The following is a 25,094-nucleotide window of genomic DNA, read 5'->3' as shown; positions in this document are numbered from 1 at the left end:
CCTGCCGGGGGACAGAAAGGTGGGCAACTGTTCAAGTCTGAGTCCGAGAGCCTCAGTTTCCGTGTTCTGTCAATTCCTGGATGTCCGAGTTGGGCCTCTTCAGGCCATGAGTAATAGAAATGGGGAATCCAATACCAAGGATTTGCAGATGGCACAGGAAAGGACCTCACAATGACTGTAACAGACACCATCGAACTGCCTGGGCGGGGGCGGGGAGGGGGGGTTGTTGCTCGCCTTGCCTGCTTCCCTGCACACCTGTCTCATTTCTTCCTCACCAGCACATGGTGGAGTTGTCTGCTCCGTGTTGTAAGCTCTGGTTTCTAAGTTTTCTTCTCTTTCGTTCAGCAGATGCTGCCTGGGGTCTTGGAATCCAAATTCCCAAAGAGGAAGCATTTGGTGAGTCCCAATCGGGTCAAGTGTCCAGCCCAAGGCCAGCCGGCTCTGGCTCAGGGGGGCCAGGTCACATGGCCCAAACATGACTGCTGGCCTCCCCTCCAATTCATCCCTCTGCCTGCCCATGGGGAGCCAGCCTGGGCGCAGACCCTGCACAAAGTATCTAATACATTTTATAATTTGGGGAAAAAATCACATCTCAGAGCCTCACCTAAAATGGAGAGAAAACCACTTGCCTCTCAGAGTGGTAGAATTTACCTGCAACAATTTGAAAATGAGTTGTAAACTCTGAAAGCTCTAGAAATGGTGAGATTTTACTCCTAGTCTAGGTCACCTTTCACTGAATGAGTATATAGTGAGCACTTCGTTCACATGGGAACGCTTTCTAACACAAACACAAAGATAGTAAAGACAAATTTGGGGACTAGCATGCTAATGTAGTAAGAGAGAGAGTATGTTTTGGAGTCACATTGGCCTGCACTGAATCCTCCTTCTGCCACTTATCAGTTGTGAGCTTTGGACACGTTTCTTCTCTCTGAGCCTCAATCTTCTCATCTGTAAAGTGGGAGTATTACTCCTTATAACAGCCTACATGGCCCTATCGGATCTTGGTAGGGCAGGCTCCTTCCTTTTCTTCAGGTCTTTACACAAATATCCCTTCTCAGAGGTAACCTTCTCACCTAATATGCCTTCCCCCTTCCCAGCACCTTGCTCCGTACCACAGCACTTACCCCTCCCTAAAACTACATCTTACTTGATTTCTTATTAGCTATGCTCCCTACTGAAATATAAGTTTCATGATCCAAGGGCTCTGTTGTTGTTGTTAAACTTATGTAGGCCCCAGCCTGAAACAGTGCCTCCTCTTAGTAAAGGTACATACTGTCACACAGGGAGAACCCCATGCGACAACAGAGAGATTGGAGCGATACTCCCACAAGCCAAGGGCCACCAAGGATTGCCAGCAATCACCAGAAACAAGGAGAGAGGCACACCACAGATCCTCCCTGTGAACCCCCAAGAAGGAAACAACCCTGTCCACACCTTGATTTTCGACTTCTGGCCTCCAGAACTGGGAGGGGATAAATTTGTGTTGTCTGAAGCCATCCAGTTAATAGTCATTGGTCACAGCAGACCTAGGAAACTAACACAGTACTTATTCAATCCATGGAGGTTATCATTATTTGTGTTAAGAATGTAGCTCTCACTACAATAACCTCAGTAGACAAGGCGAGCAGTCGTCATATAACTGCCTTTACTGGGATTCTCCACCGCTCTGAGAACACACCCACCCAGTTCACCTTCGGTTGGACAGGTTTTCCAGACCAGGTTTGGTCCCTTTCTCTACCCACATGGTTGTCCTGTGGGCTTCCAAAGGTACTCCGGGACCAGAATCAGCTCTGTCTGGCGCCTTGGCCAACACTGGACCGGAGCTGCCTGAACATGACATCCAAGTCAAGAATAGCATTGTTTGGAAGCACCCCAAATGTTCATCAGTGGGTGACTGGTAAAATATAGCTTCTCTTCCACTGATACGGAACAATCTCTAATTATATCATAAGTAAGAGAAGCAAGACCAAGAACATTATGTAAAGAATGTGACCATTTGTATTCAAAAAAACAAACAGTAGATTCACATTTGCTTGTCTATGCAATGAAGTAAAATTCCACTTGAGAAAGTCCTTTAAGAAATCTGAATTACTGACATGGTCCTGTGATGACGCTCCCACCCCCCACCCTCCCCCACCCCACCCCCGCCGCGCAGCTTCTCCCTGCCCCCACGTACCATTCATCTGATAGCCAGCCTCTTCAGTCATTGTCTGGAAACACAGCTTTTCTCAGGTTCTTCGTTTGCTTTCCAATGGCTTTTCATGACCTCAAACATCTACCACAAACTTTATAATCTGCCATTTGGGGCCCCCTGCTTACATAGGGACACAATTTCTCTTTCTCATGTCACTTCTTTACACAGTCCGGGAACTCTCCCCTCCAACCAAACACAAGTGCTCACTGACCCCAGACACAACAGCCATTTCTATTTTACTGAAGGGTTTTGACAAGAATGCGTGTTGACTTTTGTCACATGACTTTTCTGCATGTGTCCAAATGAGCTTGTCCAAGTTTCCCAGGGCTACAGTCACAAAGTACTACAAACTGGGTGGGTTCAAACAATAGAATTCTTTAACTCACAGTTCCGGAGGCTGGAAGCCTGAGATCTGGGTGTTGGCAGGGCCACCTCCTTCCCAGACCCCTTTGGGGAGTCCCTCCTTGCCTCTTCCTGGTTTCTTGTGGTTTGCCAGCCATCTTTGGCCTTCCTTACAGCTGCGTAACTCCAATCTCTGCCTTCATCTTCAATGGTGTTCTCCCTGTGTGCCTGTCTTCACAGGGCCATCTTCTTAGAAGCACACTCGTCACATTGGATCAGGGGCCTACGCTACTCCAGTATGACCGCATCTTAACTAACTACACCTGCTGTGACCCTATTTCCAAATAAGGTCCCATTCTGAGGTACTGGGTGCTAAGACTTCAACATATCTTTTGGGGGAAGGGGACACAATTCAACATATATAACAAATCATATGACTTTTCTCCTTAGCACTATTAATACAATGGATCATATTGGTGGATTTTTTTTGTTATTTAACGATGCTTGTTCATGTTATGACTGGAACCAGTCTCACTTAGCCACAATACATTCTTTTTTAAATGGACTTTGGATTTCAGCTGTTGATATTTGATATTTGATATTTGATTTTTGAACCCTACTCACAAGTGAGAGTCTTCTGTTTTTTTCCTTTTGGTGCTCTTTCAGTTTTGAGATCAATATCATAATGGCTTTAATAACAGGAATTTTGAAAAATTCTTTCTTCTAGAATAAGTAGCTTTGAGATTATCCATTCTTTAAAGGTTGGGTAGAATTTCCCTGTGAAACTATCTAGGCTAAGTTCTTTTTATGGGGGAGAATTTGAGCCCCTTTATCTTGGTCTGTGATAATTGCCGTGTTAGACATTCTTTACTGGGGCCAATTTTAGGTAAGTTGTTTCTTTCTAAAAAATTATCTATTACATCTGCATTTTCAGATCTGTTTGCACAGGGACATGGGAAGTACCCTCTAAAGACTTTTAAAATTTCCTCTGCTTTTGGTGATTATTTTTCCTTAGCATTTCTAATTTTAAGCTTTCATCTTTTTTCCTTTTATTCTTTCTTTGTCATACTAGTGGTTTTTCGATTTTGTTAATTTTTTCCAAAGACTCTTTTTGGATTTATTTATCAGTTTCATTGTTTTTCTCTTTTCCAACTTAATAATTTTTGCTTTCAGTTGTCTTTAAGGTGTCTGTAACTGGCAGATTTGTAAGGTAATTCTGATCCCAGATTTGAGAATTACAGCTGTGGTACATGTAGTTTTTTACTAGAAATTAGTCTTCTGATGCCCTAGGTCTTCCATTACACATGTTCTCATGTCATTGCACATTTTTTGTGTGTGTATGTGCATCTTATTTCTGCAACAGATGGAAGCTCTTTGAGGCCAAGGCTCTGTATCATATCTGTTTGGGACGATAAATATTGATATTGTGGAGATGAGGTTAGAAAGTTAATGTAGGTGTGAGAACCTATAGTAGGCAGTGTCCAAAATGGCCCCTGGTAATCCATACATCCTACTATTCATGCTCTTGTCTTTTTTTTTTTTAAAGATTTTATTTATTTATTTGACACAGAGAGAGATAGCGAGAGCAGGAACACAAGCAGGGGGAGTGGGAGAGGGAGAAGCAGGCTTCCCGCCAAGCAGGGAGCCCAATGTGGGACTCGATCCCAGGACCCTGGGATCATGACCTGAGCCGAAGGCAGACACTTAACGACTGAGCCACCCAGGCACCCTCATGCTCTTGTCTTATACCCTCTCCCGTTGAATGTGGGCTGGACCTACAGACTGGCTCCTAGTAAGGAGACGGTGACAAAAGTATTAGAGTGTGACCTCCAATATCAGATCATAAAAGATGGCTACTTTGTCTTGCTCTGATTCTGTCTCGGATTCTCTCTATTTGATGAAGGAAGCTGCTGGGTTGTGAGCTGTCCTATGGAGACACCCGTATGGCAAGGAAGAGAGGGTGGCCTCTGGCTAATGGCCCACAAAGACTGGAAATCTACCAACCACCACTTACGTGATTGTGGAAGCTAATCTATCTACCCCTTTAGCTGAGCCTTGAGATTACGGAAACTTTGTGAGGAACACAGAGCCAGAGGACCCAGTTAAGATGCTCCTGGACTCCTGCCCCACAGAAACTTCAAGATAATAAATGCTCCAATTTTAAGCCACTATTTGTGGGATAATTTGTTATGCAGCAATAGATAACCAATACAGAATCCCAACCCTGGATATGTCTTGATCTAGGAAATATTGCCAAGTTGAAAACTGAATGGTTTGGTTGAAATGTGGAAGTGACCTGCTCTGTAGAGAGAGAACTCTAAATCAGAATTTAAAATAATGCAGTTAATACCAAAGTTTTTCATTTAAAAGGCATTTTGGCATCGACTTCTTTTAATTCCTCATTTTGATTCAACAAAGAGATGACAGGTTTCCCTTTGAATTTACTTATTTTTAGTGCTTTCTTTAAAAAAAAAATTGTATCTGCACATGAGTATTTAGAATGTGTCAAATTAAAGACAGACTGCCTAGATAAAATTGGGCAGATGACGGGTGGAATTATAACATAGATTTATATTTTACAACATTTAAACCAACATTGGTTTGATTTCCATACCTGATTGTCCACCAAAAATCTGTCCTCCCTGCTTTCACAGAAATATAGTTAAAGCTGGACATAGGCTGTCCTGCTAGAGATAATATTTGCAAGCCTGTCTTGGGCCATGTGACTGTGTTCTTACTAATGGAACCTAAGCCACTGCTCAGGACACTCAGGGATTTCAGATGTGCCCATCACCCAGCTTCAATCATGCAGAAGACGATAGTGACCTTGGGCTTGGTCCCAGGGGGGTGGGGCAAGGGTCATCTTGAAAAGAATCTGAGTTACTGTGTACTGTCATGGAGCAGGGCCTCCTACTAACCCAGACTTCTCACCTTGGAACTCTTATATGAAAGGGAAATAAAAAGCTGTGCTCTTTAAGCCACTAGATTTGGGGTCTCTTTGTTACAGTAGCTTAACATTTACTCTAATGAATACTTCCATTGCCGTTCCTTTAAAATATGTCACTTAGTAATTATTATATATACACAATTAAGCAAAGTACAAATACCTGGATTTCTGCCCTGGGGGTGAAGGAGGGGAGCCAGCAAAATCTATTTCTCCCAGGCATGGCTAGTGTTAAACTGTCCAAACAACTACAGGTTATTTTTCCTGAATCAACTTTATTTACTAAATGCATGACTTCAGGCTACCTTGTAACTTCTCCACTAAATGTTATGCTAGAGCAGTCCTTCAGCGTACCATTTCTCGAGGACATTGATTTTTGTTAGATTGGTTGTGAAGTTTATGTTCAGAACATCAGCCTGTGCCCTAAAAGAGAGGATCAGGGGAAGCATGCGGATCACTGCCAGAAGTCACTGCCTTTTCAGTCTCGCTCAAATTGTTCAGAGCCAAATCCTCCTGAAGATTCCTTCCTAAATTGAATGGCTCTGGCCCAATACAGAATGCTACGGCTATCTCACCAGGTTGCCTTATAGAGCTTATCTAAAGATTTTTCACAATAGCCTTAACAAGACAAGAAGCACAGATTATTATTTTATCACAGGGGAAAAAATCAAAGCACACTGTGATATCACAAGTCCCTGGAGGCTGGAGCCATTACTTGGTCCTCCAAGGAGATAAAGTACATTATCTGAATGTGCAAGTCTTTGGTCTTATGTTACATGCGCCATGCTTGCTTTGCTTCTTTTTTCTTTTTTTTTTTAAGATTTTATTTATTTATTTGACAGAGAGAGACACAGCGAGAGAGGGAACACAAGCAGGGGGAGTGGGAGAGGGAGAAGCAGGCCTCCCGCCGAGCAGGGAGCCCGATGCGGGGCTCGACCCCAGAACCCTGGGATCATGACCTGAGCCAAAGGCAGACGCCCAACGACTGAGCCACCCAGGAGCCCCTTGCTTCTTTTTTCTAATTGAGAGAAAGGAAAATTAAAGCATTAAATCTCAGAGCTACACCCCTCAAGTGTCTTCATGGGAGAACCTATTTCTTTCACACATAAAAAGAATAGGTCCTGCCTTAGTCCAACTTTAGCTTTTAAAACTAAACGGTAGGGTTTTGTCCCAGGGGCTGTAAATGACAGCGACGTTGGGGAGAAGAGCTGTCTGCTTCCAGGACAGGATAGCTCTGTGTGTCACACAGCTGGATTGTGAGAGCAGCCCTGCGCTTCTTTTGTAAACTAAGTATCTCCCAAGTGTCATTGCTTTCTTTGTCACCTTGATCTTGTTCTCCATCAGGATTGGGAAGGAGAGCAGAAACTAAGGCATGAGGGAGACCAAACCATCCTTGAAAGCTACATCCTAAAGACTTCCTGATCCAAAAGGACAGCTGGATAAACAGGAAAGTGGCAGGTGTTTGTTCATAGCCATTTGTGCAACCAAATACTCAGTAGGCTTTGCATGAGCTACCAGTAACAGGCAACCTCCTGCTGTCAGCTGAAGGCAGAAAGAGAAGGATTGCACTTTTGCTGCAGGCTGATCAGCTCCTCCTAATTTGACTGTGCATCTCACTCCTTGTCAGGAAGTGCAGAGACCCTCGTGGGGGGAATCTCAGCGCTCCTAGGAGATTCAGGAGGGAGGGAGGAAAACCAAGGGCACCTGCAGGACGTTTCCTTTGCTCCTCGCCTTCTGAGATCTTTAAAGCAGGCAGGGGTGCGGTGGGATGTCACATCCTCCTCCCCGCCCTTCACCTGGTTCCATTAGGGTCTAAAGGTCGTGAACGACCTTGTTGTGCCTCTCCAGTGCCCTTTTGTAATCAGAGGCAGAGCAAAAAAAGAAGGGAGGGGCAGCATCATCTTTCCCAATGCAGAAAACTGAGAAAGAGTAGCGTTTCCACCACACCCGTCTAAAAGTGTTCACCACTTGCCAAATCACAAGAGCAGGCGCAAGGACTCAGAGGATGATTCATGTATACTTCAACCTCCTCGGTTCTTGAGCAAGGTCGAGGAGGTCGTGCTTCGGGGAGACGTTGCATCACAGTTTGGGAAAAACTTGGGGATTTTCCTTAGAGGGCTCATTCTTCCAGGAAGCAGGCAAAGAAAGACAGGAGTAGACGCCTGGGTGCGGGAAGCTGGAAAGAAATCCGACCTCACCTTGGGCTCAAGAGTGAAAGTGGGGTCACTCCGGGACCAGCCCGCGCATGGCAGGAAGGACTCCCGTTGGTCTACACGTGCTCGGCCGCTCCCCATTAAGTGGCACTTACGCGCCAGCCCGAAGGGACCGGCGGGGGGTGGGGGGGTGGGCGCGGTGGCACAAAGAGAGGCGCGGTTTAGACACCTGTGCGCCTCCGCCTAGTTGCAAGCAGGCCGGACGCCAGGGACCGCCCGAGCCCTTCCGAGCCCGCGGGGAGGGCAAGGAGGGCGGACGTGCCCCGCGCGAGGTGGAGGAGGTCACCTGGGCGGCCGCGCGCGCGGGCCGGCGCTAGGACCCGAGCGGCGCACCTGTTGGCCGGCGCCCCGGGCCCCGCCCGCCCTCCGCCCCGAATGCCCGGCCCGGCGAGCGCCCGAGCGGCGGGGACAGTGCGAGCCGAGGGCATCGGCGTGGTGGTGTTGGCGCGCGGCCCCGGAGCACCATGGCCGAGCTGCTGCGGAGCCTGCAGGATTCCCAGCTCGTCGCCCGCTTCCAGCGCCGCTGCGGGCTCTTCCCGGCGCCGGATGAAGGCCCCCGCGAGAACTGCGCGGGCCCGGCGGAGGGTGCGGCGCGGGGGCCAGCGCAGCTCCCCGCGGCCAACGGCAAGGGCGGCCGGGGGCCGGCCAACGGGCTGCGGAGACTCGCGGCCCCGCAGGTAACCGCGGCCAGGTGTTCGCCGGGGTGGGGGAGGGGGCAGCCCGCGCCGCAGCCGCGGACGTGCGGGTCCCGCGGAGTCCGCGACGCGGGGACGGGCGAGCGCCATCCCCGGCGGCGACCCGGCTCCGGGCGCGGGGTTCGGAGGGCGGAGGGGGCGGGGAGTCCAGTCACCAGGATGCCACCTCTGCCGCTGCCAGGTAGCACCCCCGTCCGTTCCGACATCACATGCACCCGGAGCTTTAGATGCATCTAAAGACTTTCTCCCTTCCTAAGTGAAATTATGTTCCTGAGCTTTCTCCCAAATGTGTAAGAGTTACGTAATTGAAAAGGGGAGGGGAGATGTCCTTGGCGTTTTCGCGAGAGGCTTCTCCGGGGAGAAATTGTGAGGACTCCCGCGGGATTCATGAGTTTCCGCCCCATCCCCCTTCGCCTGATCCGCACTCGAGGGGTGTAGCAGGGCTCGCTGTGCCCTTCACTGTCCTGCATTTCCAGCTCTGAGGACGGAACTTAGGTTTTAATTGCTCCTGGAGAGATCTACAGACTGCACCCCCTACCAGCACCGGGGCAGAAACCCCATCCCCTCCTGCCCAGTGGGTCTCTTGTAACTGGCACCAGGGACTTCTGACAGATGCAGTCGAGAGAGAAGCTCGCCGCGCTCCCCTCCAGGCTTTCGGAGGGTGGTTATACAACCCACTGCGGCTTTGGGGAGCCGGCCTGGCTGTCATCGCGGTGCAGGGACTCCGGGCGGGAGGGACAGGCTGCAGACGCTAGCGCGCCAGGGCTGCGGGAGGGCTCTCCGCATGGGCCCTGGCCACCCACAGGAGCTGCCCTTGCCCTGGGAGAGCTCAAAGTGTGGCACCAGAGGAAGGAAGCAATGTATTGACGATTCCAGCTCCTTTTGTTGAGGGAGGGGGGAATGAAGAGCCGTTTTGGTGACAGGAAGGTGGCATTCATGTACGTGTAGATTTCCAGATCTCCTAACTGAGGAATTACGAAGAACCTGGCTTCAGTGTGGGATGGCATATTGCCGGCATTGAATTACAAAATTTATTTGAGAGGGTGAGGGTGGGGTGTGTGCTCCATTCTAGAGAAGTCCTCTATAATGTTCCTTTTTTTCTTTATTGTTCCTTCTCTGTTCCACATGACATCTAGTAACTTTTAGGTGAGTTTGAGACCCGCCCACCCCCTTTCCCTTTTGCCTTGTCTTTTTTTTTTTTAATTTATTTTTATTCTTATGTTAATCCCCATACATTACATCATTAGTTTTTGATGTAGTGTTCCATGATTCATTGTTTGTGCACAACACCCAGTGCTCCATGCAGAACGTGCCCTCTTTAATATCCATCACCAGGCTAACCCATCCTCCCACCCCCCTCCCCTCTAGAACCCTCAGTTTGTTTTTCAGAGTCCATCGTCTCTCATGGTTCGTCTACCCCTCAGATTTCCCCCCGCTTCATTCTTCCCCTCCCGCTACCTTCTTCTTCTTCTTTTTTTTTTCCTTAACATATATTGCATTATTTGTTTCAGAGGTACAGATCTGAGATTCAACAGTCTTGCACAATTCACAGCGCTTACCAGAGCACTCACCCTCACCAGTGTCCATCACCCAGTCGCCCCATCCCTCCCACCCCACCCCCCACTCCAACAACATTCAGTTTGTTTCCTGCGATTAAGAATTCCTCATATCAGTGAGATCATATGATACATGTCTTTCTCTGTTTGACTTATTTCGCTCAGCATAATACCCTCCAGTTCCATCCACATCGTTGCAAATGGCAAGATCTCATTCCTTTTGATGGCTGCATAATATTCCATTGTATATATATACCACATCTTCTGTATCCATTCATCTGTCGATGGACATCTTGGCTCTTTGCACAGTTTGGCTATTGTGGACATTGCTGCTATAAACATCGGGGTGCACGTACCCCTTCGGATCCCTACTTTTGTATCTTTGGGATAAATACCCAGTAGTTCCCTTTTGCCTTGTCTTAAAAATGGGACAGAGTGAGGAGCTAAGAACCAGTCACATACCTGAAATGTGGCAGAGTATCTTCTGTGCACACTGCACGTACATGCTGTTTAACACACGGGTAGATGCACGGGCTGCTTTCTGATGCCCTCTCCCCACACTCTTCCTCTGTTCCTCCAATTCAGGAAGCTGAAGCAGGGTGCATTTTCCCACTAACACTTTTCAGACTGTTTTAAACATGACCTGTGGTACTGAAACTCAGTTCTGGAAAAGGATCCTCTTGCCCGTTAAAAGCAAGATAAGCAGATGTTTTGCAGAGAGGTGACTTCCACCTGCTTAAAAAGCCTGTGCACTCAGCCACATAGTAGGGGTTTCTCTCCTCCCATCCAACACACGACCTTACTCACTACAGACCATGAAATACTAAGAGGAAGCTAAAAATTCACAGTAAGAAGTCATCGTATTGGTGCATGATGGGAGGAAAAATAGCCCAGGAGAGCATTTGATACATGAGAGCTTAATGAATGTTTTTAAAGGTGGGTCTGTTTCAGGTGACTTGGGAAGATTAATATTTTGCAAATACAGGGAGAATTCAAAAGGAAACATTGCATACCTGTCCCACATAATTAATAGGACTCTAAGGGGACAGTTTTAATTGCTCCTGGAGAGATCTACAAACTGCACCCCCTACCAGCACCGGGGCAGAAACCCCATCCCCGTTCTGCCCAGTGGGTCTCTTGTAACTGGCACCAGGGACCCAACAAGCTATTCTTCCCCGTGGGCTCTGGCCTCTGCCCAGCCCATGGCTGGCCTGAGCTGCCTGTCCTTTCTCCAAATAACCCCACTCATCCTTCAGTTTCAAAGGTCAGTTCTTCAAGAGACACTTTTGCTCACCTTCGAGTCTCGCTCCCCCTTTTAGAGGTTCTCTTTGTTCCTGGTGATTCTTCATTACAACATTTAACACATTGCATAAATAGGCCTTGGGGGGGGGGGGCGGTATCTGATTATTGCCAATCTGCTCCAGTGGGTGAAAAGCTCTGAGAATGCAGGAAACTTGCCTGGTGTGCTCATTATTTTCTTCACATGGGAGCTCAGTGAATTTTGTGAATAAATGCGTGCAGACCGCAATATAAAATCTGCCCTTTAAAAGCAAGATAAGCAGATTTCTTGCAAAGACTTGTCTTCTTGCTGCTTCAGCAAGCAGAATGGTAGGGGTTTGCCCCTTCTCATCCCAAAGACGACTTCACTCACTATAGATCATGAAAAAGTAAGAGAGAGCTAAAAATTCAAAATAAGAGATTAAAGATTCTTTTTAAATTGAAGAGTAACTATGGAGAATCAAATGTTTTCCACGTAGCCTAGAAATCAGGCAGCACTCGGGCACTGATTTAAGACCCTCCAAACAATAGAGAAGTGTGTTCTTCATTTGGGTGGCTTTAGAATGCAATACATCTCACCTCCCACATTTGCTGTATTTATTTTAATCCTTAAAACAGAACAAATGCAGAAATGATGAAGGACTTCCTTGACTGATTCTCATGCAACACCAAGCACTGCTAAGTTACAGATTAACTACATCCTTTACAAACCAGGGCTGGGCTGGGGTTGCACAAAACTGTCATTGAATAAATCAGAGTGGACCTCGAGAATGCCCCAGTAGTCATGCCTTTCACAAAGAGGTCTGAGTCCTGAAGGTTTAAAGGCTTTGTTGAGGACTTCCCACATATCCACAGTCAGATCTTCTGAGCTCAAGTCTAAACTGCTTTCTTCTGTGGACCTTCCAGGGAAAAATTCCAGGGTTCCGTTTCATCTGTCTCACTGTGAAGGTGTGAGGTGTTGGGGCTGGCTGGGAGCCTGGCAGAGGTTGGGTGGAAGGAGAACAGGTTGCTTTCAGTGCAATGGTAACTGGTTTGCAAGGATAACCATAGGAGGACATTCCTGGCAGTAGCCAAGATCAAGAGGCAGGGATCCTGGGACCGAGGAGGAGGGCAAAGGCCTGGTTAGAATTGTGTTTATTTGTTCTGGGGTAAATCCAGCCTTGGATAGAACGGTATTTTGATTTTTATCGTCTTTGCTTACTCAACACAGTTGCATTAAGACAGACTTTGCAGGCGCCTGGGTGGCCCAGATGGTTAAGCGTCTGCCTTCGGCTCAGGTCATGGTCCCAGGGTCCTGGGATTGAGCCCTGCATGGGGCTCCCTGCTCAGTGGGAAGCCTGTTTCTCCCTCTCCCACTCCCCCTGCTTGTGTTCCCTCTCTTGCTGTGTATCTCTCTGTCAAATAAATAAAATCTTAAAAAAAGACTTTGCGGAGACTTTCCCTGTCATTACTTTAGACTGGAGTGATCTTTCCAAATTGTACAGTGCTCCATAAATAACCTTCTGATAACTATTTGTTCAGACATAGTTCTACAGTTGAGTTGAGGCAGGGACCAAAGATAGGTTATTTAGAGAAGTCTTTACACCCCTATTTTGAAACATTTGGGGCCCTCCAGGTCTGTCAATCTACAAAAACCCACGCTCCCTTTTATTGGCTTGCTCCAGTACAAAGAACCATCTTAGCAATCAAACCTGGATCTGACTCCACCTCCATGTCACCTTGAACTTCTCTCTGGGTCTCATCTGCAGAACGGGCAGAGTGGAATAGAACTGTGGGTTTTCCACCTGTTAGAGGAACTTTGAAAACACAAACAAAAAACCAATGTCCAGAGTCCAGGTGAGAAGTGGGTCTGGAGAAACTGGCAAACAGAGGTGGGAAGCTCTGAATCCCCTTCTCCTGGGGCCTACCATGCTTAGTGTTTTCAGGACGAGAATGGTGGTGCTGGAGGCTGTGGTCATGGCCAGGGGGACATTTTGGCTTGTTTGTAACTCCACTGGCCAACAGGCCGAACTTCACGTTTTGATTTTCTTTGATGTTCAGGTTTGAAATGGCAAAATAAGCCACTTTGAAAGGGTACCTTTGATCATTTTTTTCTAGTTACAGATATTGTTTAGATAGGAAAACTTGAAAAAATACAAAGAAAAAGTTAAATCCATGGCCATTATACCACTGCCCAAAGGTAATCACTCAGTAAATGTTCAACCTGATTTTTAGTGGCTATACCCTACTCCACAGCATGAATATACTATAATTTAGTTGGCCTATTGCTGGGCTTTTAGGTTTTTTCTGGTTTTGCATTGAAAATAACAACATCTTTGTATAAGTATCTTTCCACATATCTTGATTGTCTTTTTTAATTGAGATATAATTGACACATACCATTCCATTAGTTATTGGCGTACAACATGATGATTCAATATTTGTAAATACTGTATTGTGAAATGATCACAGTAAGTCTAGTTAATATCCATCACGACCCAGTTTTTCTTCTTGTGATGAGAACTTTTTTGTTAGAAGATTTTATTTCTTTATTTTAGAGTGAGAGAGAGAGAGAGTGTGTGTGCACACAACCCAGGGGAGGGACAGAGGGGGAAGAAGAGGGAGGGAGAGAATCTCAAGCAGACTCCGAGCTGAGCTGAGCTGAGCTGAGCTGAGTGCAGAGCCCTACAAGGAGCTCAATCTCAAGACCCTGAGATCATGACCTGGGCCAAAACCAAGAGTCAGATGCTTAACTGCCCCAGCCACCCAGGCACGCCATGATGAGAGCTTTTAAGATCTACCTTCTTAACAACTTTCAAATATACGTTATCAACTGTAGTTGCCATGCAGTAATTACATCCCCATGACTTATTTTTTTAAAGATTTTATTTATTTATTTGACAGAGAGAGAGAGAGACAGTGAGAGCAGGAACACAAGCAGGGGGAGTGGGAGAGGGAGAAGCAGGCTTCCCGCTGAGCAGGACCCTGGGATCATGACCTGAGCCGAAGGCAGAGGCTTAACGACGGAGCCGCCCAGGCGCCCCTCCCCATGACTTATTTATTTTGTAACTTTAAGTGTGTATTTTGTCACCACCTTCATTTCACCTACCCCCACCCGCAATGCCTCTGGCAACCACCAATCTGTTCTCTTAATCTATGAGTTCCGGTTTTTTGTTTGTTTGTTTTATATTCCACATATAAATGAGATCAGACGGTATTTGTTTTTCTCTGACTTATTTTACTTAGCATAATGCCCTCAAGTTCCACCCATATTCTCATAAACGGCAAGATTTCCTTCTTTTTAATAGCTGAATATTCCAGTGTGTGTGTGGGGGGGGGCACATTTTCTTTATCCATCCATCCATAGATACTAAAGTTGTTTCCAAATCTTGGCTATTGTAAATAATGCTGAAATGAACATGGGGGAGCAGATATCTTTTCAAGTTAGTGTTTTCTTTTTCTTCAGATAAATACTCAGAAATGGAATTGCTAGATCATATGGTATTTCTATTTTTAATTTTTTAAAAGATTTTATTTTATTTTTAAGACTTATTCATTTATGAGAGAGAGAGAAAGAGAGAGAGCAAGGGGGGAGAGGCAGAGGGAGAGGGAGAGAGAGAGAGAAGCCCAAGCAGATGCCCTGATGAGCATGGAGCCCCAAGTGGGGCCTGATCCCACAACCCCAAGGTCATGACCTGAGCCAAAATCAAGAGTCGACACTTAATTGACTGAGCCACCCACACGCCCCTCAAGATTCTATTTTTAAGTAATCTCTATACCCAACATAGGACTTGAACTCACAACCCTGAAATCAAGGGTTGCATGATCTACTGACTGAGCCAGGCAGGCACCCCTATTTTTCATTTTCTGGGGAACCTCCATGTTGTTTCCGTAGTGGCTGCACCAACTTACATTCCCTCCAGCAGGACACAAGGATTCCCTTTGCCCCACATCCTTGCCAACACTTGTTATTTTTTGTCTTTTTGATAATAACCCTTCTAACAGGTGAAGGTGATACGTCATCATTATTTTGATTTGCATTCTCCTGGTGATGAGGGATGTTGCAGATCTTTTCACATGTCTGTTGGCCATCTGGATGTTTTCTTTGGAAAAATGTCTATTCAGATCCTCTGCCCATTAATGGGATTATTTGAAAAACAATTCCCCTTATCAGATATATGATTTGCAAATATTTTCTTCCATTTGGTAGATTGCCTTTTCATTTTGTTCATGTTTTCCTTTGCTGTGCAGAAGCTTTTTAATTTGATGTAGTTGCACTTGTTTATTTTTGCTTTTGTTGCCTTTGCTTTGGGCGTCAAATCCAAAAAAATCATTGCCAAGACAGATTTCAGTCTTTGATTGTCTTTTTAATTTAAATTTCCAGTCATGGAACTGCTGGGTAGAAATACATATTATGGCTTTCAATACCAAGCTGTCCTGCAGAACAGGGTGCTAGGATATCTAACTGTGAGTGTGGGTGTTCCCACCCCCTTGCCATTAGTAGGTATTAATACCCTCTTTAATCTCTGGAAAAAATAGACCACCTCTGCTTCTTTTTTTTTTTTTTTTAATTTTATTTATTTATTTATTTTAGAGAGTGAGAGAGCATGTGCAAGCAGGGGGAGGGGCGGAAGGAGAGGCAGAGAATTTCACGAGGACTCTGCCCTGAGCATAGATCCCAATGTGGGGCTCAATCCCACAACCCTGAGATCAGACACTTAACCAACTGAGCCACCCAGGTGCTTAACAGGCCACTTTTGCTTCTATCTCATCTTTTCTTCCTTTATTTCCAACCAACATTTCTTTTTTTTTTTTTTTTAATTTAAATTTTAGTTTGCTACCATCCGGTGCAATGTTGGTTTCCGGAGTAGAAATCAGTGATTCATCTCTTACATACAACACCCAGTGCTCATCACAAGTGCCCTCCTTCATCCCCATCACCCATCTAGCCCCTCCCCCACCCACCTCCCACCAGCCACCTTCAGTTTGTCTCTGTGTTAAGTCTCTTATGGTTTGTTTCCCTCTCTCCTTTTTTTCTTTTCCCCCTTCCCCTATGTTCATCTGTTTTCTCTCCTAAATGCCACATACGAATGAGATTGTATGCCAAACAACATTTCTTAATCAGCTACTGTGATTCTGGGTTAGTCCTCATCCTTAAAGATACAAAGATAAATAAGATCTAGTTCCTGTCCTGGGAAAGTCACAGAGAAAATGAAGCAATGCAAAAAATACTAGGATAGACTATGTAGGCTAATAATAATAAAAGGCTGATAATAATAACAGCATAAGTTTGTGGCCAGGGAGACAATAGCAGGAGTAGCTCACCATCCCTGGAGGAGCTCATGAAGTCTTGAGTGGGGACTAAAAGAGCAATAGGAATCAAATAGATGAAAATGTGAGAATCCCAGGGAGCATGGGTGGCTCAGCAGGTTAAACACCCAACTCTTAGGTTTGACTCAGGTCGTGATCTCAGGGTCTGGCTCTGTATCAGCGGGGAGTCTGCTGGAGATTCTCTCTCTCTTTCTCCCTTTCCCTCTGTCCCTCCCCCTGCTCACATCTGCACTCTCTCTCTCAAATAATCTTAAAAAAAAAAAAGAAAATATGAGAATCTCTTTACCTAGAAATCTTAAGTGATAAAACATGAAGACACTTTGCCATTTTTGGTGAAGAGTAAAACATTCAACCTGGGTAGAGTAAGATTCCCAGCAGGAAAGAGACTAAAGGGTAATTGAACCCTTAAAAATGGTTAAAATGGCAAATTTTGGGACACCTGGGTAGCTCATCTGGTTAAGCATCTGCCTTTGGCTCAGATCATGATCTTAGGGTCCTAGGATCGAGTCCTGCATCGGGCTCCTTGCTCTGCAGGGAGCCTGCTTCTCCCTCTTCCTGCCACTCCCCCTGCTTGTGCTCTGTCTCTCTGACAAATAAATAAATAAAATCTTTTAAATAAATAAATAAATAAAAATGGCAAATTTTATGTTCTGTACATTTTGCCTCAAAAAAAAAAAAAAATATCCGTAGGTTCTACTTCAAGGAGGAGAAACATAATGTCCTTCTCCTTAAGTGTGGGCTACACAGAGGAATAATTTTACAGTATGGAAACCTGACAGACACCCCCTCGGCCAAGTAATCATGGTTAACATCAACAGTGTAAGTCATGTTGATGGTATATACTCTTGATACAGGCTGAACATGGCACTTCACCTGGGTGGTCTTCTTTAAAGCCTTCAGCCTAATCATGAGAAAGACACCAGACAAATCCTAGTTGAGGGGCATCCTGCAAAATACCTGGCCTATGTTCTTCAAAATTGCCAAGGCCATAAATAACAAGGGAAGTCTGACAAATGTCACAGCCAGGAGTAGCCTAAGAAGACATGACAACTAAAGGTAACTGTGGAATCCTGGATGGGACCTTGGAATAGATAAAAAAGGTAAAACTACGGAAGTCTGAATAAAGTAAGGAATAAAGTATGCATCAGTAAATTTTTCTGCAAACTGAAAACTGTTCTAAAAGATAAAGTCTAGGGGCACCTGGGTGGCTCAGCGGGTTAAGCGTCTGCCTTCGGCTCAGGTCATGATCCCAAGGTCCTGGGATCAAGCCCCGCTTCAGGCTCCTTGCTCGCGAGGAGCCTGTTTCTCCCTCTACCCACCTCCTGCTCATGATCTCTCTCTCTCTCTCTCAAATATATAAATCTTTAAAATAAATAAATAGAATAAAATAAAAAAATAAAGTCTATTTAAATTTTTCTAAAAGGGAGTAGGTAATTGAAGGGAGTTCAAAGATGGGATCATTTACAAAGGTGTATGTGGTGTTGGAGAAACCAACAAGGGAGGATAAGCATCTTGGAGCAGATGACTTTCAACCTAAAAAGGCAAGAGAAGATATGGTTCTGGCAAGCCTGGCCCCAGTGAGCGCTTAGCTGTCAGAGAGAGACTCCTGACAGGAGCTGAGGCCTTTAGTAGAGATACACAGCTACAGCCGGTCAGGAGGAGTAGAGGAATTCTATCTCCAAATCGTTCTCCACGTGCCCTCTCACATGCCGCCAGTGCCTTCCTTGGGCCAAATTCAATCAGAAGCCAAGGAGTCTGGGAGCCTGCCTGACGCCGCACACAAAGGTCAGCCTCCATGGAGAAGGGTGTAGAGTGGACCTGGAAGGACAATGGAAAGTATCCAGCCCAGGTAGCATAAAGAAATTGGGGTGGTATGTAATACCAGCTGGAGCTTGGGGCTGGAGCCTGAATGTGGCTTCCTGCCGAATTTGGTTTTCAGCCTGTAGACAGAGGGATGGCAGATCAGTTCTATATCATGTGTTGAATCAGAATTAGTGATGGGGACATCATGATAAGAAAGGTTCTTGGGGTGTCACTGTGCCCAATAGCAAAGTGTGGGATTGAATGGCGATGCCTTTGGGGGGCATCACAGGAACCTGGTGCTGAAGCATGTAAGAAATGGCGATGTTCTATTCAAACAGGAGCAGACACAGCACTAACATGAAATCAAGCCTTAATAACTGTTTGGGGTTCTTCGTGATACTCTTGAGTGGCACCCTCACCCGCAAACTCTTAGGAGGAAAGAGACCACTCATGGTTTCTTAAGACATGGGTTTGCCTTGTTAATCTTACGGATAAACCTGTCAGTAATTTTGTAACAAAAATGGGTTTATTCAGGAAGAGCAAAGAATTGCAGCTCGGGACAAGCAAACTCCAGCAAAAACAAACTACAACAAAACAGAGGAGAGGAACAGTCTTTTATAGAAGGAAGAGGGGAGTTGGGAAGGCTGTTAGAAACAAAAAGTCCATTGGAATAAACTAGGAGTTTGAAGTAGAGTGGCTTTTCATTGGCTGACTTGTGACAGCTCTCATTGGCTGGGCTGTTGCTGGGTCAGGAGAAAACCTTCCTCCTGCTGGGGTGGGTCTGGACTTGCAAGTTTGTTTTGGTTTGGGTCTGCAATTGGCTGAGGGGTGGTAGGGTGTGAGAGCTCCCCCTGCTGGCCGCCGGTTCCATTCCAAAGGAGGTTTCCTTTCACTAACTTTCATACCATCGTTTGGGACCAGGGGACCCATGCTGGGACTCCATCATTTTGGCTACAAGCTGACTGGATTGGGGAGCAGCCCTCTACTCAAGGGCAGCCTTCAATAGGCTGGTCAGCATCTGATGACATGGTCAGGTGTGAGGACCTCCCGTAGTTGGGATACTGCACAGGGGAGAGTGAGTGATGGGACCATCGCATTGCTCCCTGAGAGAGTCTGAATGCAAGACCCGCAAATAGGGACGGAAACGGAAAGTGGTGGTGAACTTCAGAGAGAGAGAGAGAGGAGGCCACAGGCAGAACCCACGAGACCGAGAAAGCAGTAGGAAAGCAGAAGCATGTTAAGTGCCCATAACTGCAATCAGATCATGAGTTTTTCTCACTTTTGTGTAGTTGGGAATGGGGGTGGGGGCAGGGGCCGGATCCCTCTTTCTCCTATGCACAAAGCAAGTAAGTAAGGGTGTGCTAAACTCAGCCTCTTCTTTCTTGGCAGAAACATAATCACCTGCTGGCTCCTGTCACAACTGGGCTCACTTTATCCCTCACGACTTTACTTGGCTGTGTCGTCTTTTAGCCTAACTTTTTTTTCTGTGTTGGCTCCTTCCTTTTTATCCGGGAAATTGATGAAGGGTTTTGATTAATGAATAACTTTTTTCTTAGTTTGCTTTCTTCATTTGGACACCGTGAAGGGAGTTTAGGGATATAAAAGTTCGTGAGGGTGAAACAGACACCTGTCAACTTAAAAAATGTGATTAAGCTACTATGTTTAGGAAAGCTGTTGACAGCAAGCCTTGTCTAATTCTAATTTCCTTGACTTATAATTAAGATGTCAACATTTTTGAATTTAAAAAAAAGGCACTTTCACTTCTGTTGTTACAGTTTTTATTAATAAATCCTCTGTTGTCCTGATAAGAATTATGTCTCTAAAATGCATTCTTGCATTTTGTTTGGCACAGAATTTTCCTGGGAGAAAATACTGTCACGGTTTCCTGGCAACACGTTTAGAGTGTTTCTGTCTGTGTTAGGAATCTATGAAAATGCTAAAATTGGGGGCATCCACTGGCCTTTATTATTCTACTTGCCTGGTGAGATACACTGAACATAGGAAGAAAATGAGATATTGAAAAATCCAGTGGAGACCGCGGTGCACGTTTTTCTCTCCTCACTCCTGCTTCCAACACAGTACGGACGAATTAGCCAAGTGTTTTAAAAATCAAAGAAAGCAATCCTTAAGCGCAAGCCAGGGTGGAAGGAAGAGGAAGGAAATAGCCACCTGAGATCTCGAAAGGAGGGCGGGGGGAAAGGGAGTAAATGGTTTCCTTGAACCACTTTGAATATTGCCTCCAGGCCGCCAAATGTTCGCTGGCATTTTTATACCCATTTGTTTAATAAAACAAAACAAACCATCAGATTCATTCTTGCTTTTGTTGATGCTGTTTATTTGGTATGCGTGCCTGCTGGAGAAATGCCCTCTCTGTAATCTCCAAGTAGGTTTTGATTTTTCTAAATGGCAAAATCTTTGTTCCCATAGGGTTTTATGGGAAATAGCCCACCAAACCAAGGGCTCCTATGGGTAGGAGGGAGAGGGAATGGTGGTGAATAAGAAGGTTCCTCAGATAGAGTGTTGGGAGCTGAGAAGCCAGGATTTAATTGGTGGAGAAAGGACTTAGGTGAACATGGTTTTTTTGCAGTTAAAAAAAAAAAAAAAATCACCCTCTCTTGAAAGGTGATTTACAAAGTAGCCATGAAATAGACATCAAAGATACAGGAAGTGAAAAGTGGCTCTGTCAGAAGTTGGGTTTGGGTTTTTTTTTTCCCCCTCCTTTCTGAATTTTAATCTTTTTGATGGATTTTCAGCCAGGAAGATAACAAATATTTTGAAATTAATTTTTGCACTTTTCAACTCTTTTTTAAAGGAATTTTTCTGCTTTTTTTTTATATAAAGATTTTTATTTATTTATTTAACAGAGATAGAGAGAGAGCACAAGTAGGCAGAGCGGCAGACAGAGGGAGAGGGAGAAGCAGGCTTCCCGCTGAGCAGGGAGCCCGATGCGGGGCTCGATCCCAGGACCCTGAGATCAGGACTTGAGCTAAAGGCAGATGCTTAACTGACTGAGCCACCCCAGGCATCCTCAAGCATTACTTTAAAAATCTTTTTAACTTTACAGCTTGATGTAATTTCTGATTTTTGAAAATTTGCAAAAATACTACAAAAAAAAATTCCTATGCACTCTTGACCCATGTTTTCCTAATGTTAGCATCATATATAACCACAGCTCAGGAAATAGTATGCAATCTGTGGACCTTGTTCCATTCTGGAAGTTCTTCAGTCTTTCTTTGCATTTCCTCACCTTGACTTCTGAAAAGTCCATACCAGTTATTTTGTATAATGTCAATTTGGATTTGTTCAATATTTCCTCATGATGACACAGGTTCTGTATTTTGGGCAGTGGGGGGGTGGGGGGGGTGGGACGGGGGGAGATACCACAGGCAAGATATTGTATTCTTCTTAGTGCATCATATTAAGAGGCACAAAATGCTGATTTATTCCATTACCAGTGATTTTAACTTCAAACACCTTTAAAAGTGTGTTAAGTGGTTTCTTCCAGGTAAATGTTTTTCTCTTTGTAATTACGAAGTATGCTGTAGGGCACCTGGGTGGCTCAGTCAGTTAGGCTCAGGTCCTGATCCTGGGGTCCCCGGTTTGAGCCCTGCCTCAGGCTCCCACCTCAGTGGGGAGTCTGCTTCTCCCTCTCCCTCTGCCACTCACCCTGCTTGTACTTGTGCGCTCTCTCTCTCAAATAAATAAACAAAATCTGTTTAAAAAAAAAAAAGTATGCTGTAGACCAGTATTCAGACACATTATAGATATCTTGTTTCTTGGCATGTTTTCATCATCCATAAATTTTGTCATCCATTAGTGACATTATCTTTTAAAAAGTGATCAGCCAATTTGATAGCAGAATGAGAGCATCTCATTATTCTAATTTTGTATTTCTTTCATCTCTAATGAGGTTGAGTATTTTTCTTCTGTTTAGCAGATACTTGTATTACCCTTTTTGTGAATGGTCTGGTCAGACACTTTATCTACTTTTTTCCTCTGTGATTTTAGTGGGGGTGTTTTTCCTACTGATTTTGGATGGTCTTTTTTTAGTTTATCCATTGTACATCAAAATCTTCCACTATACATCAGTTAACATAAGCTCACAACCAATTTGTGACTAATCTTTCCTTGTAAAGAGGAAACCTTTGGAGTCTGAGGAGGAGAAGGGAGATAGAGAGGGAGTAATAACTTCCTTCTAGGTATCTGTGGGCTTAGAAAAGTCATGTTTGGTTTCCTTGTTCTTTTACCTGTTACTTCCAGGTCCAGAAAGCCCATTATTCCCATCCTGTGAAATGTTTGTAACATTTCAGTAGCCTTGGGCAAGAGTTGGGGGTTCTGGAAGGGTCAGGGAAAGCTTACAGTCCCTGACAACTCTCAGCAGGGAAGGCAGTAGCTGAGAGGGTGTTTCTCCCATATTATGATGATGCGAAAGTGAGGCAGGAAATGAAATAGTTCGGTTGTGCACTGCAGAGGGTGACAGACAATTCTGAGTCCTCCCAGCCTTGGGTCTCCCCCTTCTTGATGGTTCCTGAGGAGGCTTCCCGGCTGCTTTCCTGCCATGCTCAGTTATTATATCACACATGTCCTCAAAGGGAAGGAATGGATTACTATCCCCAATATTTATTCAGTAGCATATTTCTGATAACCATTACTTTTGGGAAGGAGGGACTAATGTCCATTGATCACTTAATTTTGCCTCCATCCAATGCCTCAGTCATATTTTATCATCCAAAAATTTTGACCCTGAAGGAATTATCTGAATTTTTCCAACATGTTGGGTTATAAATGGTCTAGCCCTGATTTCTTCTTACCTCCCTAGGACCACTGCAGGGATAGAAATGGGACTTCCCACACTCATCCTGAGTGCTTCCTGGTGTAGACAGGTATATATGCATAGATCATGGACTTATTTATTTAAACTTTAAGAACTTAAAAGTTAATACTAAATATACATTTACCTTGCAGCCCACAATTACACTCCTGGGAATTTATCCCAGAGATATGAAAACTTATTGACACAAAAACCTGTACATGATTGCTTATAACAGCTGTGTTTGTAATAGCCAAAACCCAGAAATAACCAAAATCTCCCTGCTAGGCTAAATAAACTGTGGTACGTCCATACTGTGGAATACTACTCAGCAGTAAAAAGGAATAGATCGTTGATATACCCAACAATTTGGATGGATCTCAAGGGTATTTTGCTGCGTGAAAAAGCCTATCTCAAAAGATCACATAGTGTGTAATTCCATTTATATATAACATTTTTGAAATAACAAAATTATAAAGATGGAAGACAGATTAGTGGTTGCCAGGGTTTAAGAATGAGGGGATGACTGTAAAGGGGTTGTACAAGGGGAATCTTTGTGGTGATGGGGCAGTTTTGTAACTTGATGGCAGTGGTGGTCACATGGGTCTAGTGAATCCACACAGGTGTAGTAAAATGGCACAGAACTGTACACACATTGTCCCAATGTCAGATTCCTGGTGCTGATATAGCGCTATAATTATGTAAGATGGAACCATTGGGAGAAGGGTATATGGACATCTTGGCCCCACCTTTGCAAATGCTTATGAATCTATAGTTATTTCAAAGTAATTATTTTTTTAAAAATCAGTACTACTGCCTTGTAAAAATTGGTTCTGCCACCCTTCTCACGGCTTTTACTGTAGGCCCTCTTTGCGCACCCCACGGGAAACCCAGGAAACGCAAAGCAGCATTTGGGAGATTTCCTGACTTTGAGCCAGCCATGCTGCTGCATCTGTTTCCAGAACTGCAGGGCTGGGTTATAACCCTGCCCTTGACGCCGGCTTCCTGACTCAGGAGAGCACAGAGAAATATTTGCAGGTCTGAAAGCACGTCTATCCTTAACTTTATTTCAACTCACTTGCTTTATAGCTGCAGGTTTTTTGCATTAAAATTTTTTTTGTTTTTTGTTCTGTGAAGCCACTTCCAGTGGGTGTTGCCAGTAGGTCAAGTTGGCACACGGCCTCTTCAGTCTCTCCTCCAGTTGTCGTTTTTTTCTCTCAATCTGAAAACATGCTGAAAATCTTCAACCCCCTCTTTACACACCACAGAACATCTGCTTTCAGCCCCAGTGTCCCTAGCAGCTACCATTCCTGCCTTTCTTCACCACAAGCATCTCCAAAGAGTCATCTGAGGTCTGCCCTCCTTTCGGCTTCCTCGCCCATGTTTTTCTGGCAGTGTGGCCTCAGCTGGTACAGTATAAACTACAGTGAAATCAAACCAGGAGAGACTACTTAGCGGAAGATATAACTTTTGAGGTTTCCTTTGCCCATGGGTCCTTTCACTGAGAACAGCTCATTTTAAATTAAAAATTGTAAAAGAGAAGTCCCTTTGAATACACACAAAAAGTAAAACAGCTTCTTCTTTATTTCAACTGTACTCCAAATGGGCCATGGCTGAAGTTATGGCCAGGGGAGCTGAGTGGAAGCACAAACTCATATTTTAATAGCTGCCTTTTCTGGTTTCAAGGTCAACCACAAGATCAACAAGCCATTCCGCAAGTGGTAAACCCATTGTATCTGTTCGGTAGATGGATGCCCTTCTCCCACAGGTGGTTTTCGTCACTAGAAAGTATTTATCAAATATCTGTTAAAGGTTTCTTTCAACTGTGTTCTACAAGGGAAAAACTTAATAATGACATCCAAAGGAGATCTTGAAAGTAATTAAAATTCCATATATTTCTAGACATGGAAATGCAAAAAAAGGAGCAAATTTTAAAAATGATATCCATA

At 44.8% G+C, this 25,094-nt stretch overlaps 1 protein-coding gene across 1 annotated transcript in view; it reads left to right on the top strand.

The window, feature by feature from the left end:
* Window positions 1-8,157: 8,157 nt before the first annotated feature.
* Window positions 8,158-25,094, top strand: part of SGPP2 (sphingosine-1-phosphate phosphatase 2) — a 106,613-nt gene continuing 89,676 nt past the window's right edge. The window contains exon 1 of the mRNA XM_035007027.1: window positions 8,158-8,370. Within this exon, the coding sequence (XP_034862918.1) occupies window positions 8,158-8,370 (213 nt within the window). The remainder of the gene's footprint in view (window positions 8,371-25,094) is intronic.

This window comes from Mirounga leonina, unplaced genomic scaffold, assembly GCF_011800145.1.
Source record: "Mirounga leonina isolate KUSES-001 unplaced genomic scaffold, KU_Mleo_1.0 Mir_151, whole genome shotgun sequence".
Classification (NCBI taxonomy): domain Eukaryota; kingdom Metazoa; phylum Chordata; class Mammalia; order Carnivora; family Phocidae; genus Mirounga; species Mirounga leonina.
Note: the sequence above shows the minus strand (reverse complement) of the source record. Positions and strands in the feature narration are given on the sequence as shown.